Here is a 24,351-nt window from a genome sequence, read left to right as displayed (position 1 = left end):
GTTTCAGGATAAAATTCCCCCAAGCACTTAAGCACTTAAGCAATTTAGAAGTCCAAATCCAATCTTTGCGAGGATCTGAGGTCTTTGAGCCTGGTCCTCCAAGGTATTTAGCACTGACATAGCCCAGAACAGACCTCAGTTCAGGGGGATGAGCATTAATGAGAGGTTTGAAACCACAATATGTAATTTATATTGCTGATCATTTAAAAAAGGTTCAAGTTGGAATGCTTTGGGGATGGGGGGGAACTAAGAGGATTAAGAATAGCCACACTCCTAATTATTATTGAAATTCACAGTAGGACTCTAAGTATCTTTAAATACTGTGGGCATTTTTCATTGCCTAATATGTTGCCTTCTCTGTTTCCTCCATTCCCCTAATGTAGCACACCTGACCCAGAAAATTTGATCTATTTTCATCCAAAATTTGATTCCGACGCCCAAGATATAGAAGCATTAATACTGGGTAGAAAGAGGCAGGTTCTCTCGCAGGCCAGCTAGTCGTTGCATCACAAGCACACATGCATACATACTTTCCATTTGTCATGAAACCCTGATAGGGGTTAGGCTGGGAGAAGTTAGAAGTGAGGCAGCAAAGGTGTTTACATGAAACTTTAAATTACTCTTCTTTCATTTGCAAGTAACTGTTGTTCCTCATCCCAGGTAAATTTATCCATCAGCAATATCATTAGATGAGTTCATTATAACCACGAGATTTACAGCTCTCATAAACTGCAGTGTAGGTGGCAGATTAAAATGTTAAGGCTTATACATCTCTAATACCCTGTACTGCGAACCTGGCAAATCTTGTAAGATAAATGGAGCTAGATGGAGGCAGATCTCAGCAGGGAGACCTCCAGGGAGAAGGCCCAGATGTAGGATGGGGTATGGAAACAATATCAGGGTCACTGTGTCCTGGAGACAGGCTTGAAAACATGGTTTGAGGGGCCATTATTCTGCTGGATGGGTTGTTTTTCAGATGACATGTGTAACAGAGGCGTTAATTGCCCAGGGTAATTAAAGAGTTCCTGAGACTTTTTGCAAGGAACCAGGTTGTTAATACTCATATTCTCTCCTCTTCTATTCTGTTCCGGAGATCCTAAGGGAAGACAAAGTCACAGAAACATCTCTTGCGCTTAGACTAGAAGGTGCTGAGTGTTGTGGTGTGCCTTAGTTCCTGTGGGAATTCACCGTCCTGGCCAAACCTCAGCTCAGATAATTACGCTCTACTTTCTTAGCATCCACTCAAAGTTGCCATTGAGTGTGTTATTTCCCAAATCCAGACCCAAACTACTGTTGGATGTTACAAATAAGCTGACACGGTCCACGTTCTGAGGTAGCTGCTGCCTATCTCTCAGCAAAGACTTTCCTTGGTGTCCTCTTTCCAGCCCTCCAGTGATTTCTGAGATTCAGCAAGCAAGGGTGAGATTCCTGGTCCCTAGCTTTAGCTTGCTAAAAACAAGGTGTCTAGTTTATGCTCATCACTTTTCCACAGCCAGTGCCGCCTCCTAGGCATCTCCAGTGATTCAGCCCACCTATCTGAGGCACCTATCTTAGGATGGGCTGAATTGCCCTCTGGAGATGCTGATCTTGCTCCACGGACTCTAGTAGACAGCTAACTTGGCCGAGAGACCTAATTTTTAAATGGTCAAAGTCGGGTGAGATGAGTCCCACGCTTAGAGATCCTCTGATGAAAGGTGCTAGAGAAATACAATGCTGCATCATCATCACCATCATTATTATTAATGCAGGGCAAGGGTGAGGGAATTATTCATGGGAGAAAAGTTACCTCCATACCTGCGTGTTTGCAGGATTGGACCTAGCCGCAGAATTATGTACATACTTTCTGGGCTAGAGGAGAAAAAGAACTTAAATATAGGTCTTGTGCTCTACTTTAGGATGAAAGAAGAGATATCTAACAAGAGAAGTGGAAAGAACAGTTAATCCAGTAGTTTTCAGTATTTATTTTTTTTCTGGACTGGAAGAAAAAAAATCTGGAAGGACAGATACCTGCACAGTGAATTTGATCTGTCTAACAACAGGCTTAGATTTCTTAGTTCTTTTTTTGAACCTCTTAGGAATAGTCTATCAATAGGCAGATGCTCAGAGATCAGCAGTTGAAGACCCCACTGCAATCCATGTTACAGACACTGGTAATTTCTGAATTAAAATCCATCACTTCTGCAATTAGTGTTAGACTGCTTAGGCCTAAGTTTGTTTGTTACAGGGCAATACACAACCAAAAAAAACCCCTCAAACTTAAAAAATATTTCTCATTATAATCAGTTCCCTGATTCATGTCTTCTAGAGCTAAACCTATTGCTTTGCTGATCTATGCTAAGGTGTTTTTCAAATTTTCAACTAAAATATTAATTAAAAGCATCATTATTGTCCACACTGTGTAACTGCTTGCTTTTGGGATAGTTTTAATGTCATAGAAGAAAATGGCTTCTATACAAGAGGGACATTAGTTAGCAGAATTATTTCCTTTTCCATTTAAAATGATGGGGTTTGGCAAGTTCCATTTCCTTTCTTTCCCTTCTAATATTTCTTTAGGTTTTGGTTTTGTTTTCTTAGGAAGACAGAAAAATAATCACAACATATGCTACAATAGTGATGTTTTCCCGTGAAAAAGAATGCTTCAAAGAGTTAGATGTGGCACCACAGAGAGGCAGCCAAAATGAGTGAGAAAGGAAAAGAGAGTGAGGTGAACCTCTGGAAATTTGCTCCATCCCTGGCAGTGCTCAAGACCAGGTTGGATGGGGCTTGGAGTAACCTGCTCTAGTGGAAGATGTCCCTGCCCATGGCAGGGGGGTTGAACTGGATGATCTTTGAGGTCCCTTCCAACCCAAACCATTCTGTGATTCTACGATTCTATGAAATTTGAATGGATTATGAGAAAGGATTTGGAGGAGGTGTGACATTCTGCTGTTAGGGGATCCCGTGCAAAGGGAGCAGTGTGGAAAAAAACGTGCAAGTGACCATAAACCCCCTCTCTTACAAGCAGATGGACATCCTTTGCCTCAACTTCTTCAGCAGGACTGGCTGCCACCTTGCATCTGTGTACGACAAAAGGAGTAAAAGTCACTGCTGTTGCTCAGTTCTCAATATTCAGTGGGGACTTTAGGCGCTCTCTGGGTCTTACCCTGGGTCATTAGACAAGTTCCGCTCTTGCTGTATAACATGAATAAACGCAGTTATTTTACCTGTATCAGGGACCCCAGAAGGATGTCCACTGAGGGAGCAAAAGGCCTCTCCAAGAGGAATAGCAAAACAGAGCTCCTACAGAGTTCAAGAACAACAAAATTCAGGAAGAAGCAAGTAGGTGTACGCATCTCTACAGGCTGCTGGTGGTGTGTCAGGGACTTTTGTCAGCCATACTGAGACGGTAGCGACCTTGAAAAGTCAGCAGAGCGCTGCTATACAGCAAGGTCATCCAGAAGTGAAGCCATCTCTTTTTCTGACAAAGCTATGAGCATGTATTTCCTGCATATTTCTTCCTCACGAACTGGCTGGGGTGTCCATTCCAAGAGGGAAAGTACATGTAATTTATTAAGAAGGTGGCCAGGTACTTATTTACAACGTCTCTGCTGAAGGAGCAGATAGTTTGAGATAAGGGAAATGAAGAGCTCTCTAGGTGTGTTGGCAAAGAAAAATTCTCAGTGAAGGTTGAATTAAACACTTCAGGGCATGCAAGGCTTAAAGATAAGCCAAGAACTTTGGCTGTGGACGTACAGAATAGTGTTTTCATGGCTCCTCCTGAGCTAATGGGAAGAAAAAGCTTTGACCCTTTCCCTTGGTTCAAACTTGAGCTATACCTGTTCTGGGGATGAGTGTTTTGGTAAACTTGAGGGCTTCATGAATTCTCCGCTGGAAAAGAAGAGGTTGGCATCAATGCATCCAGGAAGTGTTGGTGCTTAAGAAATTTGAAGATGATGCTGGTTAGACCACAATAGACTACACTCGGCCCATTTCTCAACACCACCTTTTCAAAAGCACCCACATGCAGAAGAAGGTTTAGAAGCAGATTGCAGGGGGATGCAAAATGCAAAAGGCAGGTCTAATCGTTGGAAACAGCGAGAAAAATGAATGATGGGAGCTACTAGGGAATTGAGTAACACCGAAATGAGATTCTGATCTTTATAGACTTTCCCAATGTTTTCTAAAGGTTTTGGTTGTCAGGTTGTTGTTGGCTTTTGGGGTGGAGGGGAGCATTGGAAGGTTTATGTCTCATGATCAATAAAAATGGCAGGAAACTGAAAGAACTTGGTTATCCTAAAGAAAAATTTATTTTAGGGAGAGGGAGAAAGTGTTTACACCTGGAAGCTGGAAACAAAATAGAGACCAAAAGAGGGTTCTCTGGTAGATGTTATCACACTCTAGAGTGTGCAAGGAAGAGGACTGTGCTTAGCTATGTCAAACAGCAGAGGCACTGTTCATGGAGAGATGTTTTGAGATTCTACCGTGTACCATCAGCTGAAAGTCAAGTGACTACACACTCCTCCATGAAATGCCAAATTTGCATTACACTGTCTCAGTACCTGATGACGCCTTGAGAACAAGAATCTCGCTGGAGATTGTCTTTTGCAGATTAAACTTTCCAGACTGTAACACAGATCAAAGCAAGGTGTGACTCTTTCCCTACTGTATTGAGAAGGGAGCAGTGTGAAAAGCAATTAAAAGTATTTCTACATGTTTTTATTTTTTTTTTAATCTTAGATGATCTTCCCAGCAACGGAAACGAATAGTTGAGGGCACCAACCTATAAACTCCTCTTCCTATGAGTGGTGTTTTCACTCTACCACTGTAGTAACTACCAAAAAACCCCATAGAGACAGGCAGGAGTTTGGCTGTTCACATAAAGCAAACTTTACAAGACTGGAATCTTCTGGAGGCTTCATCCAGGTCCTGTTGAAAAAGCTCAAGAAAGTCCTCCTGGTTTCACAACATGATGGATGGAGCCTACAGCAGTTCAATTCTATCTCAGTCGATACTTGGTCTTTGGTGGGAGCTGGATGGGGCACTTTTGAAAGGTTTGGGGAGGATGCTGGTGACCCTAGTTGATGTGGGAACAAGCTCTACAGACGTTTCCACCAAAGTTAACTTTAAACACTGCAAGTAGCCATCCCGGACTCCTCATATAGTAAGTGACTGAACTATTCTCTGAAAGATGAGTCAGAGCAACCAAGTTAGTGCTTCTTCTCTGGAGACTCCAACAAAGACATCTATTTCTACCCATTGTTTATAGGGAGTTAACATATATGAATACCTCCTAGCTCCCAGTTCTCAGGGGGTTGAATGGGTTGAGATTTGGAGATGTCGCATTCCCAACAAGGCCACAGGGGCAACACACTCAACAAGTCCTCCGAAGCCTGAAACAGTGTTTTAGAAGTTGTCTGTAGTCCAGAAACTGTGATCCAGTCCTTTGTGTATAACTTAACAATGAAGCAGAAATGTGCACAGTGCAGTCAAAGTGAAAACACCCTTTGGCTTGGCACGGGCTCCATGTCACAGGTACTTTTCTGCCACCGGTTGTTCCATTAATTAATTGAAAGCTCAAGAAAACCCACATCAAGCCACTTACATAAGGAAAACAAGTTAACTGGGTCTTCCTTGGTCTTCTCCTGTGGGTTCCTGCAGGCTTCTGCAGGAACTTGCCTCCTTCCTACAGCTGAGCTCTTTGCATGGGCTTCGACACAGAACTTAGCTTTCCCAGTTGGGACTTTTTCAAGAAAACGTAACCATCCCAGTTGTTAGGTATCATGGCATGATTCATCTGGAGACTTTTACAGTGCAGACGTATTCCACTCAACCAGTCACCCAGACTGTCTTGATAGTCTAGCCAATGCAGTCAATGGAGGTAAGGCCATGATTCACCTCATCCCAAAGCAGATGTCTAACATGGGGAAGTCGAACCGTGCCCTAGAAGTGCCTGTTTCTCTCCACTGACTGATTACAAAAGCAGGCCAGGGTGGGTAGATCAACTGGAGATGTCTATGTTGCAGACATCAGAAGGGAGGTGAAATAAACACAGTTCCTGGCCAATGTGATCTGCCTTCCTCCCTCTTTTAATGCAATGGAAAGAGGGCACTTCTGGAGGGTAGTTCATGCTATTTGTCTCATCTTCCCTCCCTGGGGTAGGATGAATTGTCCTCTAATGTTAAATGAGATTAATCTTCTCCCAAAAGTGCAGCTGAGGTGGGAAGAGGCATCTAAATTTAGGAAATCAGCTGAAAATCCTTTGCTTTCCTAGGCACCTCCTACCCTGTCCACCTAAAGGCCATTTACTGGAGGGCACGTTCTTGGCTGAGCTGATTAGCTTGGCTCTAGACTCCTACCTGGAGTCATTTGGGGTCCAGAAATGGATGTCTCTATGTCTCACTTGCCTGGAAAGGACTGATTTGTAAAGACTAGTCTATGCACTGTTAGCAAAGCCACTGAGATGTGGTACCTGACTATCTGAATGTCCATCTCCTTTTCACTTCTGTCCCCTCTTGATCAGGTACACACCAGGAAGGGAGCTAACCGAGTGCAAGGACCCTTCTTCTATTAAAAGGACAGACACTTTAAAACATTTTTTGTCCTAGCCTAGAGAAGGGCTAAAGTCAAGCTAATCTTCTTGTGAACTCCAGCAATACTAGAATTCTTTTACTACTTTTTAGTCACAGCAAAAGAGAGTGAAGACATATTCCCTGACTGCCCTGTAGATAATTCAAACACACCAGGCTGTTCCCAAACGAAAACCACATAGCAAAAGTGAATGTAAACAGAAATACACACTGCCCAGGCAGGTTTCTGTTTGTCATTAATTCTGAGCAGAAAAGTCAATCAAGAGATTTAATTAGAAGAAAAGGAAATTATACTCTAAAAATCCCTTCAGTTTTAGTAATCAAGGTTATTATTAGAAGCACCAGTAAAAACACTTTAAAAATCTATCTAATTAGTTACATATCTGCTGATCTCTCTGCATAGCTGACTTGTTTGTCTCTAAGGTTTCAACCAACATAATGGTTCATGGACACTCCTTTCAACAGACTTCCATTTGGCTGAGCACAGAATTTGCACTCAGGTTTTGTTGGGTTTTTTGGTTTGGGTTTTTTATTTATTTCACTCTCCTCATTTTAACCAAAGCAATTCACAGATTGATGGTCAAAGCAGGGTCTACATATCCTTGGGACAGTACAACAAGGCTGGCACTGTTTTGTGAAAATGCAGCCTTATTTTTGAAAATTCCCAGACTGAAACTGGTGTTCTCAAGGTCCAAGCTGATTGAGTCTTTAGGGTCAATTTCAGCGCACACAAGTTACCTGGTAAGGTTCAAATATATAGAGCACACAGCTGAATTGTATGATGTTTGTCAGCTTTTGGCATTCCCCATCCAAAGACTTGAAGCATGGTGTCTTCTACTGTTGGTGTTATTATTTTGTGTAGCTCTGAAAGTGCGTTTGTCTGTCTGATCGCTGGGCTTCCTCAGCCGCCAAAATTTCCTATAAAACCTACTTGCTCTTGTTATGGGTGTTCTTGGCCTTCAAAGAAAGAAATATGGGTTTGATCCCCTGGTTGCAAAGGAAGCTAGTTGTATGAGATGAGCGTCTTTGGGAAGAGGCAGCACAATGACGGATTAAGGTTTTGAGACGATGAAGGAAAGGGAAGGAAGATATTAAATGTGGAGTTAGTTGCCTTGTTGGGCCTGAAGGGAAGAGAGGTGATGTTGTTTTGGGGAGGGACGACAGTGGAAAGGATGTTTTCTGAAGAGGGGAGCGCAGAGAAAGTGAAGATGTTGATTTTCTGTCCGCATTCTTGTGAACCAATGACAAAGGTGAAAGCAGCCTGACAGCATCTCTTTTTCCTTGATTTTTTTTTTTTTTATCCCCAGGTCCTTGGCAATTGGTCACCAGTATTCCTCCCTGGGGACTCAGCCCATCCTTTGCGGGAGCATCCCGGGACTGGTACCCAAGCAGCTGCGCTTCTGTCGGAACTATGTGGAGATCATGCCCAGCGTAGCGGAAGGGGTAAAGATTGGGATCCAGGAATGCCAACACCAATTTCGAGGGAGGAGGTGGAACTGCACGACCGTCAATGACAGCTTAGCCATCTTTGGGCCCGTGCTAGATAAAGGTGAGTGCAGTGCTACAGGGTTGGTGACAGCAACATCCATGGTGGAGCAGCAGGAGAGATCTTGAGAAACCTACTGTGAACTCGTTTGCCTTTGATAAAGTGTCATGTAAAACTGGCTGCTGGAGAGGCGACTTGAGCTTGATAAAGGAGACCTGTGACACAGGCAGGGAAAATTTTGGTGCCCCAGGACCCCATCCAAGCTGGTCAAAGCTGACCCAGAAGGTCTTTGGTAGAGACAAGAAAATCATTGAGCTTTTTCATAGGGTCAGCAAGTTCATGTGTGCCTCCGTAATAGAAGGAGGGTGGTTACCCAGCACCTCCATTGTACAGCCAACATCCAGCCACAGGTCGCCACTCTTTCTGCCTCAAACCTCTACTGGGATCGTATAGGTGAGCCAGTGAACTGGGAAGTGCCCCATTTGGCAGTGCACAGAGGGTAGGGTCATCTCTGACCCTGCTTGGAGCAGGAGGTTGGACTAGACACTTCCCAGGGTCCCTGCCAACATGAATTATCCTGTGAGCCTATGCCTGTTGGAGGGAACACAAAGGATTACTGTGTTTTCAGTGGTCAAGCTGGTCGTCTGGCTCCTTTTCTGACCCAATGGCATTTCATGTCACATTTTCATCTCTCCCAGTGATTGAAGAGGGGAAATGATGGGCTGTCAGGGATGGTTCCTAGGGGCTGGACTTTTCAGATAACATCAGGTTTGATACTGTAATGGGATGCAATGAAGATCAAAGGCCTGAGGAAATCACCGTCAATTGATGGTTCTGCTTTCCTTGGTTATGAATGTGGCAAGTTAAGACAGGGTGCTAATTCAGGCAACTAATTCTGACACGGTACCCGTTGATATAAGTGGGAGCTCTTAGAAATGTTTTGCCTTAAGTTGTTGAACGCAGTGGGATTTAAGCACTTGGCTAAGTCTGAGTATCTGGCCTTTTCCCCTGTAAGTTGTCAGGAGCCTATTTTAGCCCGTAAGAAATGTTTTATCCTTCTTTGCCCTTGTAGTGTGCTTTTTAAAGTCCAGCCTGCTCCTGCTGGTCTCAGTAAGCCTGAGTCAAGCTCTGCCTTTCCCTTTAGAACAAAGGGGTTCATCCAAGAGGCAGAGTCCCTTTGCATTTTATTTTTGCCCAGACAGTAAGTCCAGGTGCCCTATGTAGAGCTGTGCAGGAACATGGCTGCTTTCTCTTAGGAGAGCACCAGTAGAAGAGGCTTTTCTTTTCTTTCTTTCTTTTTTTTTCTTTTTTGGCTCTGCAAAAGAGTAACAGTTACAGGTTCCCGACAGCCTGAAAGCTGGAATCACTTTGTCTGGAATAGTGGAGCAGCGCCATTTGACCTTGTATGAGAGGGAAGGGAGCATCTGGGGTAGTTTCAGGAAATCTCCTGAGTTGGTGTATGTAACTGATCTACACCTAACTTGGGTTGCATTATTGCAGTGCTTGCCATCTGGAGATAGGGGTTTTGTCTGGTTTTCCCCTGCTGCATTACTCAGAAGAGACTTGGGCACTTCCTCTTGCGTGAATTTTGAAAAAAAAAGGGCAGCCAAGAGAGAGCAGAGCCTTGATTTGTACCATGGCAGGACCCCCACCAGCCAGAACAGGCATTTTACAGGCACCCAGCAGGAGAACGGGTGGGTTTCAGCTGGTGGAGTCATCCCGTTAGAGCTGGAGAGCTGAGGTACCACGTTAATGCTGGTGTCCCTATTCGGGTTTAGCGGCGAGAGAGCATCCCAAAATAATTACGCCTGTAAGATCTGCAGCGTGGTGCACTCAAGCCCATATCAAAGTGTCACACCACAACGTTTTGCATGCAGTTAAAGCACCTGTTCTGGGTACATCACTCCTGAGTTGAATTAGGTCAGCACAGCCAAACTGAGTATTTTTCCCATACACACAAGCCCAACATGACTTATGCCCAGCGTAAGCTCATTCACTGGGCACAGGCAGTAAGTGAACCAGATAACCCAGTGTCTTTGCCTCATCACAAGGCTGGATGTCCTCGAGGATGCAGGGAGCACCTAGTACTCCCAGATGGGATGGTCTCAGATTAGATGCTCCACACCTCCTGTCGCAATTACACCCCATGCACGAGGAAAGCGATCCTCACCTCCTTGTTGACCGAAGGAACCCCGATCCCACAAGCTGCCAAACTCTCTTATCTCACACTGGTGTCGACATGAAGGGTCTGTCCCTGCTTGAGACTGCAGGCTTTCAGTAGCTGGGCTCCGGGAGGGAAAGAAGGCTGGGACGATTTCATAACTGAAGAATGTTGTTCCTTGAGGGAGAATCAAACCACCCTTCAGTTTTGCTTCACCTACAGCAGGAGAGGGAAGAAAAAAAAAAACAGCTCAGTTGCATTCTTGTGCGGCAGATCCCCCAGGGTAGGAACATACTTGAGCTCCTACCCAGAAAGAGAGAAGGAGAAAAGGAGAGAAAGAAAGCGAGCAAACAAAACTCTGTTTTGCAGCTTGGATTTTAAGTCACCCAAGATCTAACTGCAACTTCTCTTTTGAGTCAATAGGGACCCCATCCTCCCGCAGCCCAAACCAGTGTAGTCACTACAGCAGCTCCCTTTTGCCTTACACGACTATCTGCAATTCTTTCATTGAAAAGGACCGATTTTAATGCCTTCAGGAAATACTTTCTAGGCCCAAATCTCACTGAGGCTGCTTCACTGTCTGGGCTGCCCTTGCTGCTTTGGTATCTCATTGCTAATTCAGGGCTAGGCTTGAGCTGTAATTCAGCAGTGCCAAACTGTCACCAGACTCTGGTCCTGTTAACGGCCATATTCTGTTATCTCATCTAAAACTCTTTTTTTCCCCCATCAGCCTGTTTACGGAAGGAAATCCCACATGTTTTAGCGACAATGATATTTATGTAATTTTTTTTTGGGACACTTCCATAGCCAGGCCTAATGAATCACACATTAAACAGCAATGGCATTCACAGGCTCGGCTACAAGGGAATGGTGATGTTCAGGGGATCCGGACCCGCTGCTATTTGGAGGCCCAGCGCTATAACCCTCTAGCTCTTCATATGTCACTCAGGACATATGAAGAGCAGAAATCCCCATCCTATGCAGCTATTTGATTACCCTGTTTTTCAGGTCCTTGGCTGTGGAATAAGTGTTCCCTGTTCAAAGGGAACAGAGTCACCTTCCTCTCTATGCTGGGCTACCTACGTGGGGAATGATTCAGGCATTAACAGGAGGTGAAATTGCTACAGGTCTGTGGGAAGAGGGATTTTCTCCTCCTTTGTGGTCTTGGGAGTGTAGAGCAGCTTGCAGCTCCATGGAGAAGCATTCAAATAGGTGCCACTGTTGGGTCTTTCTTACAAAGCTGTAGGAAATAGGTGTCCCACGTACCCTAGATGGTTGGGAATGCAAAGAACAGGATGCCTGTCTAGGAAAATAAATGAGACTGATCTCTTTGCCTCTACTTAAACCTGCCCATCTGTTTATCAGCCATATATAAGAGGCTACAGTTTATGTAATTTCTAGTCTCCCAGAATTTAAAATCTTGACTGCTGTACAGTGGAAAGAACCCCTCACTTGAGCTTTTCTAACAGAATAATTTCTAGAGGAAAAACAATGTTCTCACTTCTTTCTTCACCTGTACTGTGTGAAGCAGTGGATCAGAACATGGCCACAGCTACACAACCTTATGTGATCACCTTAGCCACAGCTCACGCCCAGTCACTTACCTGAGAGGTTTGGGTTTGGCAGTTTGTAGGGCAGTTGCCGTATTTTTCAGTTTCCCAAGGACAACGCATGATTTTTGAGTTGCCTTTAAAAATATACAGGGTGAAACTTTGGAGGTTGTAGTGGAGGGACATGGCGTCACTGACTACAGAAGGTGGATGGTGTAACATAACAGGCATTTTCCATCTCAAACTTAAGTGCCATATATTGGGAATTGTGTCTTTCACCCTGGTTTTAGCTTTTGTGGGCTGAAGACGCTGTTCACGTTTAAGTTGTGGTGCATTCTATAGTCTCTCAACACCATGTGAGTTCTCTTTGTAACTCCTATGTGCAGAAATATGAACCAATCTATCTCACGAGAAGTAGTACAAAAAAAGCTTATCATGGCCCTGCTTCTTTAAAGGACCTCGGCACATAATTAAGTCAAAATAAAAGTTTCCTCCCTCTCCTCCCCCCATTCAATAAAAGCAAATTACCTCAAACTATTTAAGCCCCCAGTTCGTTTAAATTTAAAAAGGGAGCCCTTGTCTATCTATTTCTTTCACTCACTCCCACCTCCTTCTGCTAAAGACTGGCTGGGGCTTTAAACCTGCCAGCTGGACTGAGAAATGGTTAATAGTTATTGTGGAGGAGCAGCTTTTAATGAACTATTGAAGAATGATACATTGATGGAGTAATGGGAGTTTAAGTCGCTCTGTAATGAAACAGGTTCTCAGCGCGGACCCATTGTGGTGTAAATACGGCACGTCTCTCCCACTGTTTGGTCAGGACTAAATAGCAGAGGCCAGAGGGGGGTCAGCTTATGGGGTCTCCGCTTTAGTTAATCAATCTGATTGGATTAGGGTCACTGCGATCCCTAATAATGTCAAAGGTTACGCCAAACTGGATTAAATGCTTTGTAGGGGAGGGCTCAGATTCTTTCAGCTTTCGCCGATGGGGCTTGTTTATTAGAGTTTAACACTCACGCAACCTTGGGAAGCCGCACCGTCCCTTTTTTCGTACGTCGGGGCATTGGCCGGCGTGCGAGGGGGTTTGAACGAGCCGGGGTGGGTGCGCGTGCGTCCCGTGGCTTTGTCAAGTGTCTGCGCCCGTCGGATGTGCCCTCTGAGGACATATATCAAATTCCCCACTGGACAAATGAGAGCCTAATGGGTGATGAGGAGGCTCAGAGGCATAAATTCATTCCGGAAATAATAATTGGCGGTCGCCCCTGCTAAAAGGCAAACGGCAAGAGTCACAAAAGTGGTGGAGTGACCCACTGTTTGTGCCCTCCTGGGTTAACCCCACTCCTGTCCAGCAAAGAGATGTCCTTTTTGATACAGCTCCTGTTTGTGCAGTTACCAGAATGACCACGGGATGTAATATGGAGTATTCCAGACCTCTCGATTGCTTCATTATTAAACTGGGTAGATGTGTTGCTTTCCAGCACTTCTAACTCAAATCAAGGTGAGATGGGATCGGACGGGATGGGGTGTCACCTTATCCAGAGAGACCATGAAGCCTAAAGAATTTCTATTACCTTCACTCATGATGTTCCTGCAGATGACACTGTTTTATAGACTGGCAGAGTGTCCTTCAGAAAATGGTACCGAATAGTCTCTTTGAAGGCCACTTGGCAATGGAAAAGGGCAGCAATAATAGTGCATTATTGTAGACATATGAGAACTCTGGATCTCAAACGCCTCTTTCCTTCCCACACTGCATATTTACAGCCTGTCAGGACTGTCAGATTATCCAAGCAAGCTTCTTGCATGATGCAGACTGGAGAATTTCACCTCAAGACTTCTGGAATGAAACCAAAATCTGGATTTGACTATGACATCTGTTCTCAAAGGACATTTTGCCTTGACATACTACCAAGAGATAGACGATCTATCATCTACCTTCCCTTTACAAGTCTCCTCACTCCTAATGCAATAAGGCTCTGGTGTTAACAACCAGCCATTATATTTATCTTTGCTAGATTCAGACCAGCTCATCTAAAACAGAGCGTTTTCTTTGCTAATTACATTTTATAAAAAGTTAAAATTGAGGCCTGCCGAAGAGCAATGGGTCAGCAAAAGTTTGGGTCCATTATGTCAGACAGTGAGACAGGTTGAGGGAGTTCCATTTGATGCTGGAGTCCTCTGGGGAATGATTCATCTGATGTATTCTAGACAGTTAGGATTAAATTATTCTCACTCCGAAGTTTCTACATCTCTCCATCAATCACTGAGGGAATCCAGGGAGACAAGCTCTTGATGAGAAGACTCCTGCTCCCAGGCACCACACGAAGGGCAGAGCAGGCATTTGTCTAACTCAAGAGAAATGTGAGATTCAAGTCACATCCAGTTTCGTACGGGGTGCTGGGCACTGTTGCGTTTGCAGCTAGGCTTATTTTGCAGCTCTAGACTCTAGAGCTTTTGGGGATAAATCCCATGTCTTGTCTTTCTCAAGAACACCAAAACATAGCTGTGTTCATGGGTTGACTCTTTTATCCCTGTTACTACTGTGGATAAGAAAGCTCATCTTGTGTCTAGCGAAATCCGTGTATGATTTTCCCCAGGTTTAGCAAAAACAGAACAAGACTTTGAAATTCTGTTATAATACCTTGGAGACACAAGTCTCCTCCATATTTTTTTCTTGCTGTGTTGTAACAATAGCTCTCCACAGGCTCTCTGATAGACCTGATCTCATCTACCAAAGTCAGATGTCAAACTCTGAGCTAGTCACCCCAGGCTCCCTTTGCAGTTAGTGGAGAGCATTCGGCATCTCCAGAGAGCAATTCATCTGACCTATCTTAGACACCTATCTCAGGATAACATGAATCATACCAAGATGTTTATTTCTCTCCATTGACTATAGAGGGAGCCTAGGGCTACAGGCTCAGGCTTCCATGTGTACTTCTTAGAGGCTCAGTTTGGGGGCAAATAGCTCCCACCCCCCATCTTTCTCCTATTAGAAAGCAGCCCTGACACCCAGCCTCTTGGGTTGGAGAGGCCATTTTACTCATGCAAGAGCACGGCACTGAAAAGGATCTCCTGGACCACTGAATACAGGCAATCCCTTGCTATTTCATGCATAATACCATCTCATGATGTCTTGCATGATTTAAAATTAATATGTTCAGCAGACCTCATCATATTTTCCTGATGGCATTCTGGCATCTCAGTTGTCTCTGTGCCAAATGCTTCCCCCCCTTTCCCTGCTCTAGATCAGACTTCTCCACTTCTGCAATAAAGTAAGGCATGAGCAGAAAGCCACAAGATACTGATCCATCCAGGAGGTTAGTTACATGTAGGAGGTACTCTCTGCTCTCTCATGAAACTCTTCCCAAGAGGATCTGATTTCCAACCACACCCCGTCTACCTCTCCGCTAATGGCAATTTGGGCAGCTGCCCTGGTATCAACAACGGAGATCTACAAGCTCTACCCTGTAACTATGGGGAAGGAAACTGGAAGGATCAGGATTGAAAATGTGACTATGCAAGCTCCACTCAGCCGTCAAGATGCATAAATACTGTAGGCCAGAGATTTGCCAATGCTGCTGAGAAAAAAAATATAAAGACTGGCAGAGCCTGGATCAAGGCAGAAGCATCGGTTGTGTTTGGTGTCAGGGTAAATGGAGCTTGGAGCTGGGGATTACTTCAGGGGATGAGCCAGTCGTAAGTGCCAGCATATCGCTGCACTGCCTGAGTCCAGGTTCCAGCTGACAGGTACAGAACAGCTCATATTCATGGCTGCAGCATTTCTGAACTGGCTTTTCTATAGATAACCCAGTACAGGCAGCAGCAGGGAGGTGTGGGGTGGGGGCTGCGGGGAGGGAAGTGCAGCTCGGGGAGATCTAGATGAGCTGTAGCCACATCTCTGCTTTGTAGCCCACATCAGGACTGGGAGATTAGCAGCTTCCACTGAGCCTTGGCAAGAGCTGCAAGTCGCAACGGCAGCAGACATGCTGAGGAAACTTGCCAACGTGTTAGCCCCTCAGCCTTTGGGAGCAGGATACCAATGAGGAGGTAGAGGAGCTCCTTCTCTTACTGCTGGAGCTGCTGGTAGGGCCAGGTCACCATCAGAAGGGGTCGCTTCAGCCTCTTGCGACCTCAGAGGTGTTCAAAGGCGAGCACTGGGCAGCCTTCTGGTGCAGTAGGATAGCACCCAGAAGACTGTGGTCAGCATCACGCCTGGCTGCATTGGTCTCTCCATCCCCGGTGCAACTGGGGGCTGTGCGGGCCCCGGGTTCGGTGGGCTCGAGTGTTTCCTGGATTTCTTAGCGAGAGGCTCTGACCTCATCACCTCTCCCCCTGCAAAGTGATCCTGGGATAAAGCTCTGGCTCTTGTGCGTCTGTACCGTTCTCCGGAGATGAGAGACAGCCCGTGTAAACAGCCAACACCCAGACGCAGGCTGCAACCCCGGCAGAGCAGCGATGCTGGAAAGGAAAGGGCAGCAACGCCAGGAGCCGATCCTGTTCGCTTTCCTTGCTCCCTCTGCCTCCCGTCGCACCAACCCTCATCTGTCAACCCCGACACGGAGATTTTTCTGGCGACTAAAACATTAGACAGGGGATCAGGGAGGGGACAAGGAACAAGACGGCCCGTGGCTACAAAACCGGTGGCGTCTCTCCCGGCAGTGGGAGGCACTGGAAACTTCTGCCTCGGGCGGCGTGCACAATGCGACGGGCTGGCAGGGAGTGGGCTGTGTGGAGTTATAGATTTATTTCCTTCCCCTTCCCCTCCCCTTCTTCCCCTTTCCCTGCTGGGGACATTGCATTCCCCAATGGGGCTCAGGCTGGTTGCAACAAGGAGCTCCCTCTGCCGCATCCCAGAGTGCCAAGTCCAAGCGTGGGAGCTAGTCCTAGACAAAAGGGAACAGTAGAGGGAGCTGATTAGCATCCCTTTGTCCCGGGAGAATCCCGGCCCCAAATGGGCCCTTGGCGCGCCACAGGCGGCACAAACACGCACATGGACAGGAGCCAGGGAGGGAAATGGGGACGGCGGAGACTTGGTCTCCTTCATCCAGGCACTGGGGGGAAGGGGGACACGGTGGATTTCACCCCTAACCACCATGGGATGGGTCCTGAGCCGGCATGCGCCGTCCTCGGATGGTATTTTTGCTGGTGGAGAGGCTAGACATGCGTCTGCCCGCGCTCCCGTGTACCAAACAGCCAAAACAAGCAAAGTCATCTGACAAAGAGGGATCCAAGCCCGTGAATGTGGCTTTTCTTTCCTGTGAGATGTGTTATGAGCTGGCAAGGCTGAATAGATGCAGGGATTTTAAGGCCAGAAGGGGCTGTGGGATCATCTGGTTGGATTCCTGTATAACGAGCAGAGAATTTCCTCCTATCCCTCCCCGAGCAGATATGACAGGGCAGCAAGAGGAAAAACAGGGCATATAAAGATGCTCTGCATGCTTCTTTCTGCACTGTGGGCTTGCATGGCAGGGGAACGGGGCTGTCTCCTGCAGAGCTGACAGGGCAGACAGCCAAGGCACTTTTTGACAGGAGACAGGTTAGCATGCTCCCTGATAAGGTCTGCTGCAGGAAGAAGTGTGAGCCTTGATGGATCAACTTCTCTCATTCCTCGCTCCCTTAGCCCTTTCTATCAGGAAGCACCTCCTTCGAAGGAAGGACTCGAGGCCAGGTTGGATGAGGCTTTGAGCAACCTGGCCTAGCGGAAGGTGTCCCTGCCCATGGCAGGGGGGTTGGACTAGATGATCTTTGAGGTCCTTTCCAACCCAAACCATCCTGTGATTCTATGATTCTATGACTCGTCATCCAAGAAGATCCACAGCATTATCAAAGAGGCAGGGGTCAACCACCAGGAGAGGGAATGGTTCAGAAGGATCGTTATGACTGTGTTTGGATTTCTGTTGTGCGTGTCAATGATGTGCTCGTAGGAATGATTAGGGCACAGCTGACTTCAGACTGAGCATCGAGGGCAAAGCAGGAGTAAGAGGAAAACAGGGTTTTGGGGGCTTCAAAGTCTCGTGAGATGCAAAGTCACAGAATCAGAGAGCTTCGTGGGAGGCAGCACCTAGCTGAAGAAGGCAGGGACTTCCACTGCTCCAGGGTAGGCAGAGGTGCTGCACAGGAGTGGCATTTTTTGGAAAAAACAGCCTGAGATGGGTTAAGCTGAGGTAGCTGAGGACTGTGTGAAGTAGACCCCAAGCAGGGAAGCACATGGTGCACTGTCTCCTGCTCGCTTTCAACACGCTCCCATGGGTCACTGAGATGCTTCTGGAGAGTGTTGCCTACAGCAGATCACTGTAAGATGGGCCCAAAAAAGAGGGCTATTGATATGTCACAGTATGGCTATTCTTTAGGGAAGGACTTGAAGGAAACTGTTGGGGTTTTATTTCGTTTGGGGCAGGCTTTTTTTAGGAAGTACAAGGTGGCATCGTGAACCTCAGGGAGGCTCTGGAGCTTTGGCTGTAGGTGACCCTAAAACCTGATGGCAAAGCTCAGACAGAAGGCCAGAGAGCCCACCAGATCCTGGGAAACACAAAGCCATCCACATGGCTTGAGGTGGAACTCAAGAGTGGGTAGGGGCCATGGGTGGAGGAATGGAGAGTGTCTTTCACTTTTTATTTCATCTTGATTCATCTCACCCTTTCTAGAGAAGAAAAACAGTTTACAAAGCATGCATGTTCTTTGGCTGGCTTCTCCAGACCCAGCCTGGACCAGTGATGGGGAGCGAGGCAGAAAAGAGACGTTCTGGTTCTGGCTCTGCCTCTGCATTTGGCTGTGACGGAGACAGTGGAGCAGGTCCTCCTGCCTCTGCATCTCCATTTCCCACGGAGTGCACTACAGAAACAACTGGGTACTTCAAAGAGAGTGATACCAAAGTAGGTCATATGTAGGGCCCTGCAGCTCTTGCAACATAATTTAGGTAGTTTTATTGGCCTACTTATGACTGTTGCTCTCAAGTTTGATCGACAGGGCAGTAATGCTTTATGGAACACTTCCTGGTAGGCTGCAGTTTGTTGACTAAGCATCTGGCACAATTTCTTCTCCATTATTTTCAGGTGCTAAATCACATTAAATGATAGCTAATAATTATGGTTTATCCTTTCCTAATCATGCTACTTTCCCAGGGAAGCTGTTGCCACAGGGATGTTGTGGGAGTGTGAATGGGTGGGGAGGGCACAAGAAGATATTTCTGTTCACCCGGAGCCATAAAAAAGTTGGAGACCCCTAAGGCTAGGCACGCAGAATCCAGCCTAGGAGACATTATACCTTGTCAAAAATGTATTTATTTATTTTCTGGGGCAGTTTTCCGTCAGAAAAGGCAACTGCATCAAAATGGAGATGATTTGCAGGACCCCCTCAATTTCAAGGCAAAAATGCACAGCTTTGGCTTTCTTGTTTTGTTTTACACTTTTCAGATAGTTTCATCTGAGTTCTTAAAAAAAAAAAAAAAAAGCTATTTTACTTCTTTTTATTTTGAATGGGATCTTATGTCAAAATAGAAAGAAATTAATCGATCACAAATGCACACTACTGTACCTTTAATATTTTACTGAGTATTGGAGTGTTTTGATATTATTGAAGCTGAATGATTTTACCTCATCAAACAAAAAAATCTGATTTCTTCCATTTGATTTTCCACACTTAAAAGTAAAACAAAACAGAATTTCCCATAATGTGGTAATCTGATTTTTTGGCCCTCCTCACTAGCCTTAGGCATGACAAACTCTCCAAACTCCTTCATTCTGACAGGCTGCCTAAATCCAGATTAGCTGAGCACAAAGTATTAGCAGTGCTCTCCTAAGGACCGCTCTAAATTCACAAAGCAGCCTTACAGGTCTATAAAATGAGAGCTGCAACGGATAAGCCCCAAATCCATGACTCATTCTCGCCCATTATAAACACCGAGTCCTGTCATCAAGATGCTCCAACAGGAAATTGCACAGATTCTTCTTAGAGAAGAAACAAAAGGCAGAAAAGTGGTTTAGTGCTGTTGGTTTTGGTGGAGAAAGATGTTTCTCTTGATACAACATTTTCAGTCTGCTTTCCTAGCTGCATTTCGGAGATAGATTCCTTGACAGATGAATTTGAGGACACAGATGTACCTTGGGAGAGGTAGATGGGAGCTCTGTGGAGCATGGCCAGTCTATGTTAGATGTTCAGTCTGTGCCCAGCACAGCAGCACTCTGGTGAGATTCGTAATTGAAGTATCAATTCAGATGCCCAGCATCCAAAATGAGGAATATTCTCTGTATTTAGCTCGCATCAGCACAGTGTCTTCTCAATCAGAAATTAATGTGCACATCAGTTGCACCTGAACACATCAGAGGTGACTTTGTGAGCTTCTGAAGGCAAGATCCTGGCAAATAATAGGTTTTGTAAAGTTCTGTTTATGGCTTTATTAATTATGATCCTGGTCCAAACACATCCCTGCATCATGTCATTGATTCCTGTGGACCAGGAAAGTGTTGAAGAGGGTATAAATGTCTTATCATAAAATACTTTGTACTTCCATTGAGCGAGACAACAGTCTTACCTTCTTGTGTTGGTTCTCAAGAGATCAGATGGACACTGAAGCTTTTGAACTTCTCAGCCAGCAGGAAAGCACTGTCTTGGTTTTCAGTTCCATGTTTCCAATCTTTATCCCAAGGCTTCAGTAGCTATATCAGATAATCAATACGTAAGAATAATCAAATGTAAGAGTTAAAAACTCTCCCTAAAACTTCCTCACTTCAACCAAAGCCAACCACTAACTTTCAGAATACTCTGGTCCCATCAGTCATGATACCATCAGACTTCCCTGAAATCTTTAAATCAGCCTGACTTATGTCAGTGTTTTTTTCAAAAAGAACAGGGAAGGAAAAGTGAAAAAGGTGTTTGCTTTGTGGGTTTGGTTGTTGGGGTTTTATAAGGAATCAAACATATCTCACTGTTTAACCTGACTTCATGTAGATATTTTATAAATGGATGATACTCCGCTCGAGCAGCCATACTCACTATTACAACTCTGGCACAAAGCTCATACGCTGGTGCTGGCTACAAAATAATAGTTATTCAAAATCTGCAGAGTTGGAAAGATGCAATTTAAAAATATATGTATCAGCATTCTAGCTCCACGGGAAAAGAGGCTGTAATCACCAGTGTTGCAACTCAATGAGGTCACTGCGTCAAGCACTGAACTATTAACTACATGTATTTGCCTATTTTATGGGGCTGACCACTAACGTGGTTGACCAAAAGCTGAAAGTATATTAGGCTTTTCTAGCTAGGGCTGTGTATTCTGGTATTTGAGAGGCTTGGAGCTGACTGCTAGTTTGAGGGCTAATTCAGGGCTGCACCTCCTTTTGTGAGGTTTGTGCCTCCTGATGTTTTAGACTTTTCTTCGGTTCCATCAACCCTGCCAGAAGAAGAAGTGTGTTCTTGATTCAAACTGGGCAACTGAGACAGTTAGCCTGGCTTAAAATGACAGAAGAGCTACGCTTGGTACTAATTGGGATGAGACATCTTGGGATGAAGCTCAGTGTGGGATGGTGGGTCTTCTTCATTCTATGAGCCACATGTGGTGTACACCAGGGTAGCAGTGTACCAGGACTAGCTCAGAGGATGATGGCAGCTCCTCTAGAGGTGGCTTGGGCAAGAAAGCTACATCCCAGAGTAATACAGTCCAGTGATACCGGGCTTCTAGCCCCCAACACAGCATAGCCCTCCTGCTAACCAACCACATGTCATAGCTGGGGCAAAGAACCATACGCAAAACGTTGGGGAGCCACATGTGATTCAGAAGCTGCTGGGGAGCCAATCCTGCCCTAACAGCTTGAACTTGGGATACTCACCCAAGCTAATACCCAAACTTGCCTTGAACTTAATCTGCTCACCTGAACTAACACACAAACTGCCTTGCCTTAAAACCAGTTTTAACCCAACTTACCCAACTGAGGCTAACCAGCCAGGGTAAAATATGTGTTGTCTTTGTGTAGAGTTTATGAGATGGGAGCTCTTAATTTCTGTGCTTATTCCTAGGCAGCTCTGTGAGGCTGTGGGAATCTGTAGATTATGGACATTTTGCTTCTTAAGTTAACTGGACTTTGAGTTTCAGAGACTGGGATGTTGCACTTAGCATTAAAATAAGGGCAAAGACAGGCCCTGAAATTTGAAGAATCCCTGCAGTTCCTCACCAAAATCTCTCTAAATGAGATGACATCTCCAGGGTGACGTGGGAAAACGTACTCAGCTCTGCTTTGCTCAGCTCTGCTCTCAGTTCCTGAACTCTTTGCAGGCTTCCACCAATCCCCAAAATCAGCACCGTAGTTGATGTTGAAGCCCATAGCACCTATGCTTATCCAGAATAGAAGCCCAAACATACAGATTAGAAGAAAAGCACGCCAAAATCTTCAGCATAGCAGAAAAATTGCTACATATTCAAGAAAGCCAAGAGGATGGGGGGACCTGGGAGTGGTTTATGGGCAGGAGATAACATTTCCTACCAGCACTGGTGTTGCTCCATTGCAGCATAGGGTTGGGCAGTGTATGGGTCACTCAACTTCAACAGCTCCAACTGGCTGCCTGCCTTCCATACCAGGAAGTCCAGCAGTGTCCACAACACCTGAGCCCTATAGCTGGTCACTGGTGACATACCCAGCATGGGAGTCATGGCTGAGCATGGAGTAACGCCCAGCTCAAGAGCAGCAGTGTGGTCTCCAGGAATAAGCCAGGAACTGCACCTGATTTCCTATGGCCCACTGACAGCTTTCCACCCTCCCAAGCTTATATCCATTGTCAGTGCGTGCAAAGGCTCCACATCCCACTGCCAGTTGCTTAATCCATTCCTTCCCGCCCCACCATCAATACAATAATACCCCACTGAGGGGACCCACCCACCAGGAAATCCCCCTTTAACACCCTGCAAAGGAGCAGCCAGATTTATCTCTGCCACTGTTCTGGAAAACTAAATGAGGACTCATCTGCTCTAATCCCCTCTTAAGATTTCAAGATGAGGCCTGTGTTCGCATATTAGCATATCTAAGAGCTCCTATGTGTGCACTGCAAGGCTACTGCTCCATGGAGGTAAATCACGTACCAGCACATACTTCAGGTATCCTACTATCTCCCTCTGAAGACACAAATGACCGAGCCTTTGCAACAAACTCATAAAAATGCCTGAAATTAAGACTTGGGTTAAATGGCCTTGGAGATCTTCCTGAAGAATGAATCTCATGACTCATCCACAGCTTTATGCTAGAGAGTTTGGGGACCGCTCCTTACGTGTGATGCACAGCATTTCCACTGGCCCTGTTTTTGGCATGGCAGCTGTGACTTCGGCGGTGTAGGTAGGAAATAGCCACTCCAGTTGGAGGAAAATTCTGAGATTTCTGCAGCTGCTTTGCACTGGAGTGACAGCGAGGCCTTTCAAGACTTTTACAAGTCTTGAAAAGCCTTGATAAGGTCTCAAAACCCTGTAGCCAGATGTCAACCATGGAGCAGCTGAAGTTTCAGGGTGAAGGTGTCCACTTGGGGTGTGAGTAATGACATTTTGATTATGGCTGCTCTTGAGGCTTTGCTGTTTGATGCTGTTTGTTAGGGAGCACTAGGAGTGTTAGGGAGCACAAGTTTGGGCGGTTTGTGGTGGACAACAGGAGGTTGGGAAGAAGAAGACAGGCCAAGGGCCACCCTCAGCAGTGGCTGGTGCGGCACCCCAGCCTGTGCACATAACACATCCAGCCTTGCTGTGGGGAATTGTCCTGGGCAGACTTTTGAACCAAACCACTCTTAACACCGTTACCTGAAATTGCTGGAGACTGGACTTTCTGACCAAGGTTGTGGACCAGGTCTGGATGATGCTAAACAGAAGACTGGGTGATCTGGTCTTAGCCTTTTCCCGAGACCCAGAGCAAGTTGATCTTCTTAGGATAAACAAATTCAGATGTTCGCTGTGGTTTTTTGGGCCATGGTTGCCATCTAACTCCTTCATTTAGGTAGTCCCTGCCCACCTGTAAGTAGGAAACACTAATATATCCACTAAGCTCCTGAATGATGTTGTCCATTAAAGAGACTTGTTGGGCCATGTAATATGCAAGCCCAAGAGTTTTTACTCCTCCCAGCTAACCTGGGAGAAGCATCTATTTGGAGGGATGCATCTTCAGGCCCGTAACCATCAGGAACTTTGTTGTGCCAGCACAAATCCCAATTCCCCTCGCCATACTCAGTCCTGCAAGCCTTTAGCTGGCAAGTCTGGAACTGCACTGAAGACGTGAGCCATTTGCATGATTAAAGGTTGCAGGACCAAGCTGATTAGAAAGATTCAGCAAATTCTTCAATCAGAGCATTAGCACGGATCCACTAGGTAAGGAGCTGGCTCTGGGTACGCAGTTGGCTTCTCCTCAGAGTAACTTCCACTGAGTTTCCACTGAGAGCTGGAACTTCTCAGCTTCTCTCAGGATTGATCTCTGCACCTGCAGAACGAATTCCTGTAAATATTGTTGTGGTTTTGGTGGCTTTTGCTTTATAATATCAAAACCTGCTGCTTTGATTAGAGGCAGGGGGAGGGGGAATCTGACAGTGTTTTCTGGCATTTAGTCCCTAATTGAAATATTCCCT

The 24,351-nt window shown here is 45.7% G+C and overlaps 1 protein-coding gene across 1 annotated transcript in view; it reads left to right on the top strand.

Annotated features, from left to right (window-relative positions):
• The window catches only part of WNT3A (Wnt family member 3A), an 85,920-nt gene that overhangs the window by 39,891 nt on the left and 21,678 nt on the right, over nucleotides 1-24,351 (top strand). Inside the window, exon 2 of the mRNA XM_086467431.1 lies at nucleotides 7,874-8,115. Within this exon, the coding sequence (XP_086323557.1) occupies nucleotides 7,874-8,115 (242 nt within the window). The remainder of the gene's footprint in view (nucleotides 1-7,873; nucleotides 8,116-24,351) is intronic.

Source organism: Leptosomus discolor, chromosome 6, assembly GCF_034619465.1.
Source record: "Leptosomus discolor isolate bLepDis1 chromosome 6, bLepDis1.hap2, whole genome shotgun sequence".
Taxonomy (NCBI): domain Eukaryota; kingdom Metazoa; phylum Chordata; class Aves; order Leptosomiformes; family Leptosomidae; genus Leptosomus; species Leptosomus discolor.
Note: the sequence above shows the minus strand (reverse complement) of the source record. Positions and strands in the feature narration are given on the sequence as shown.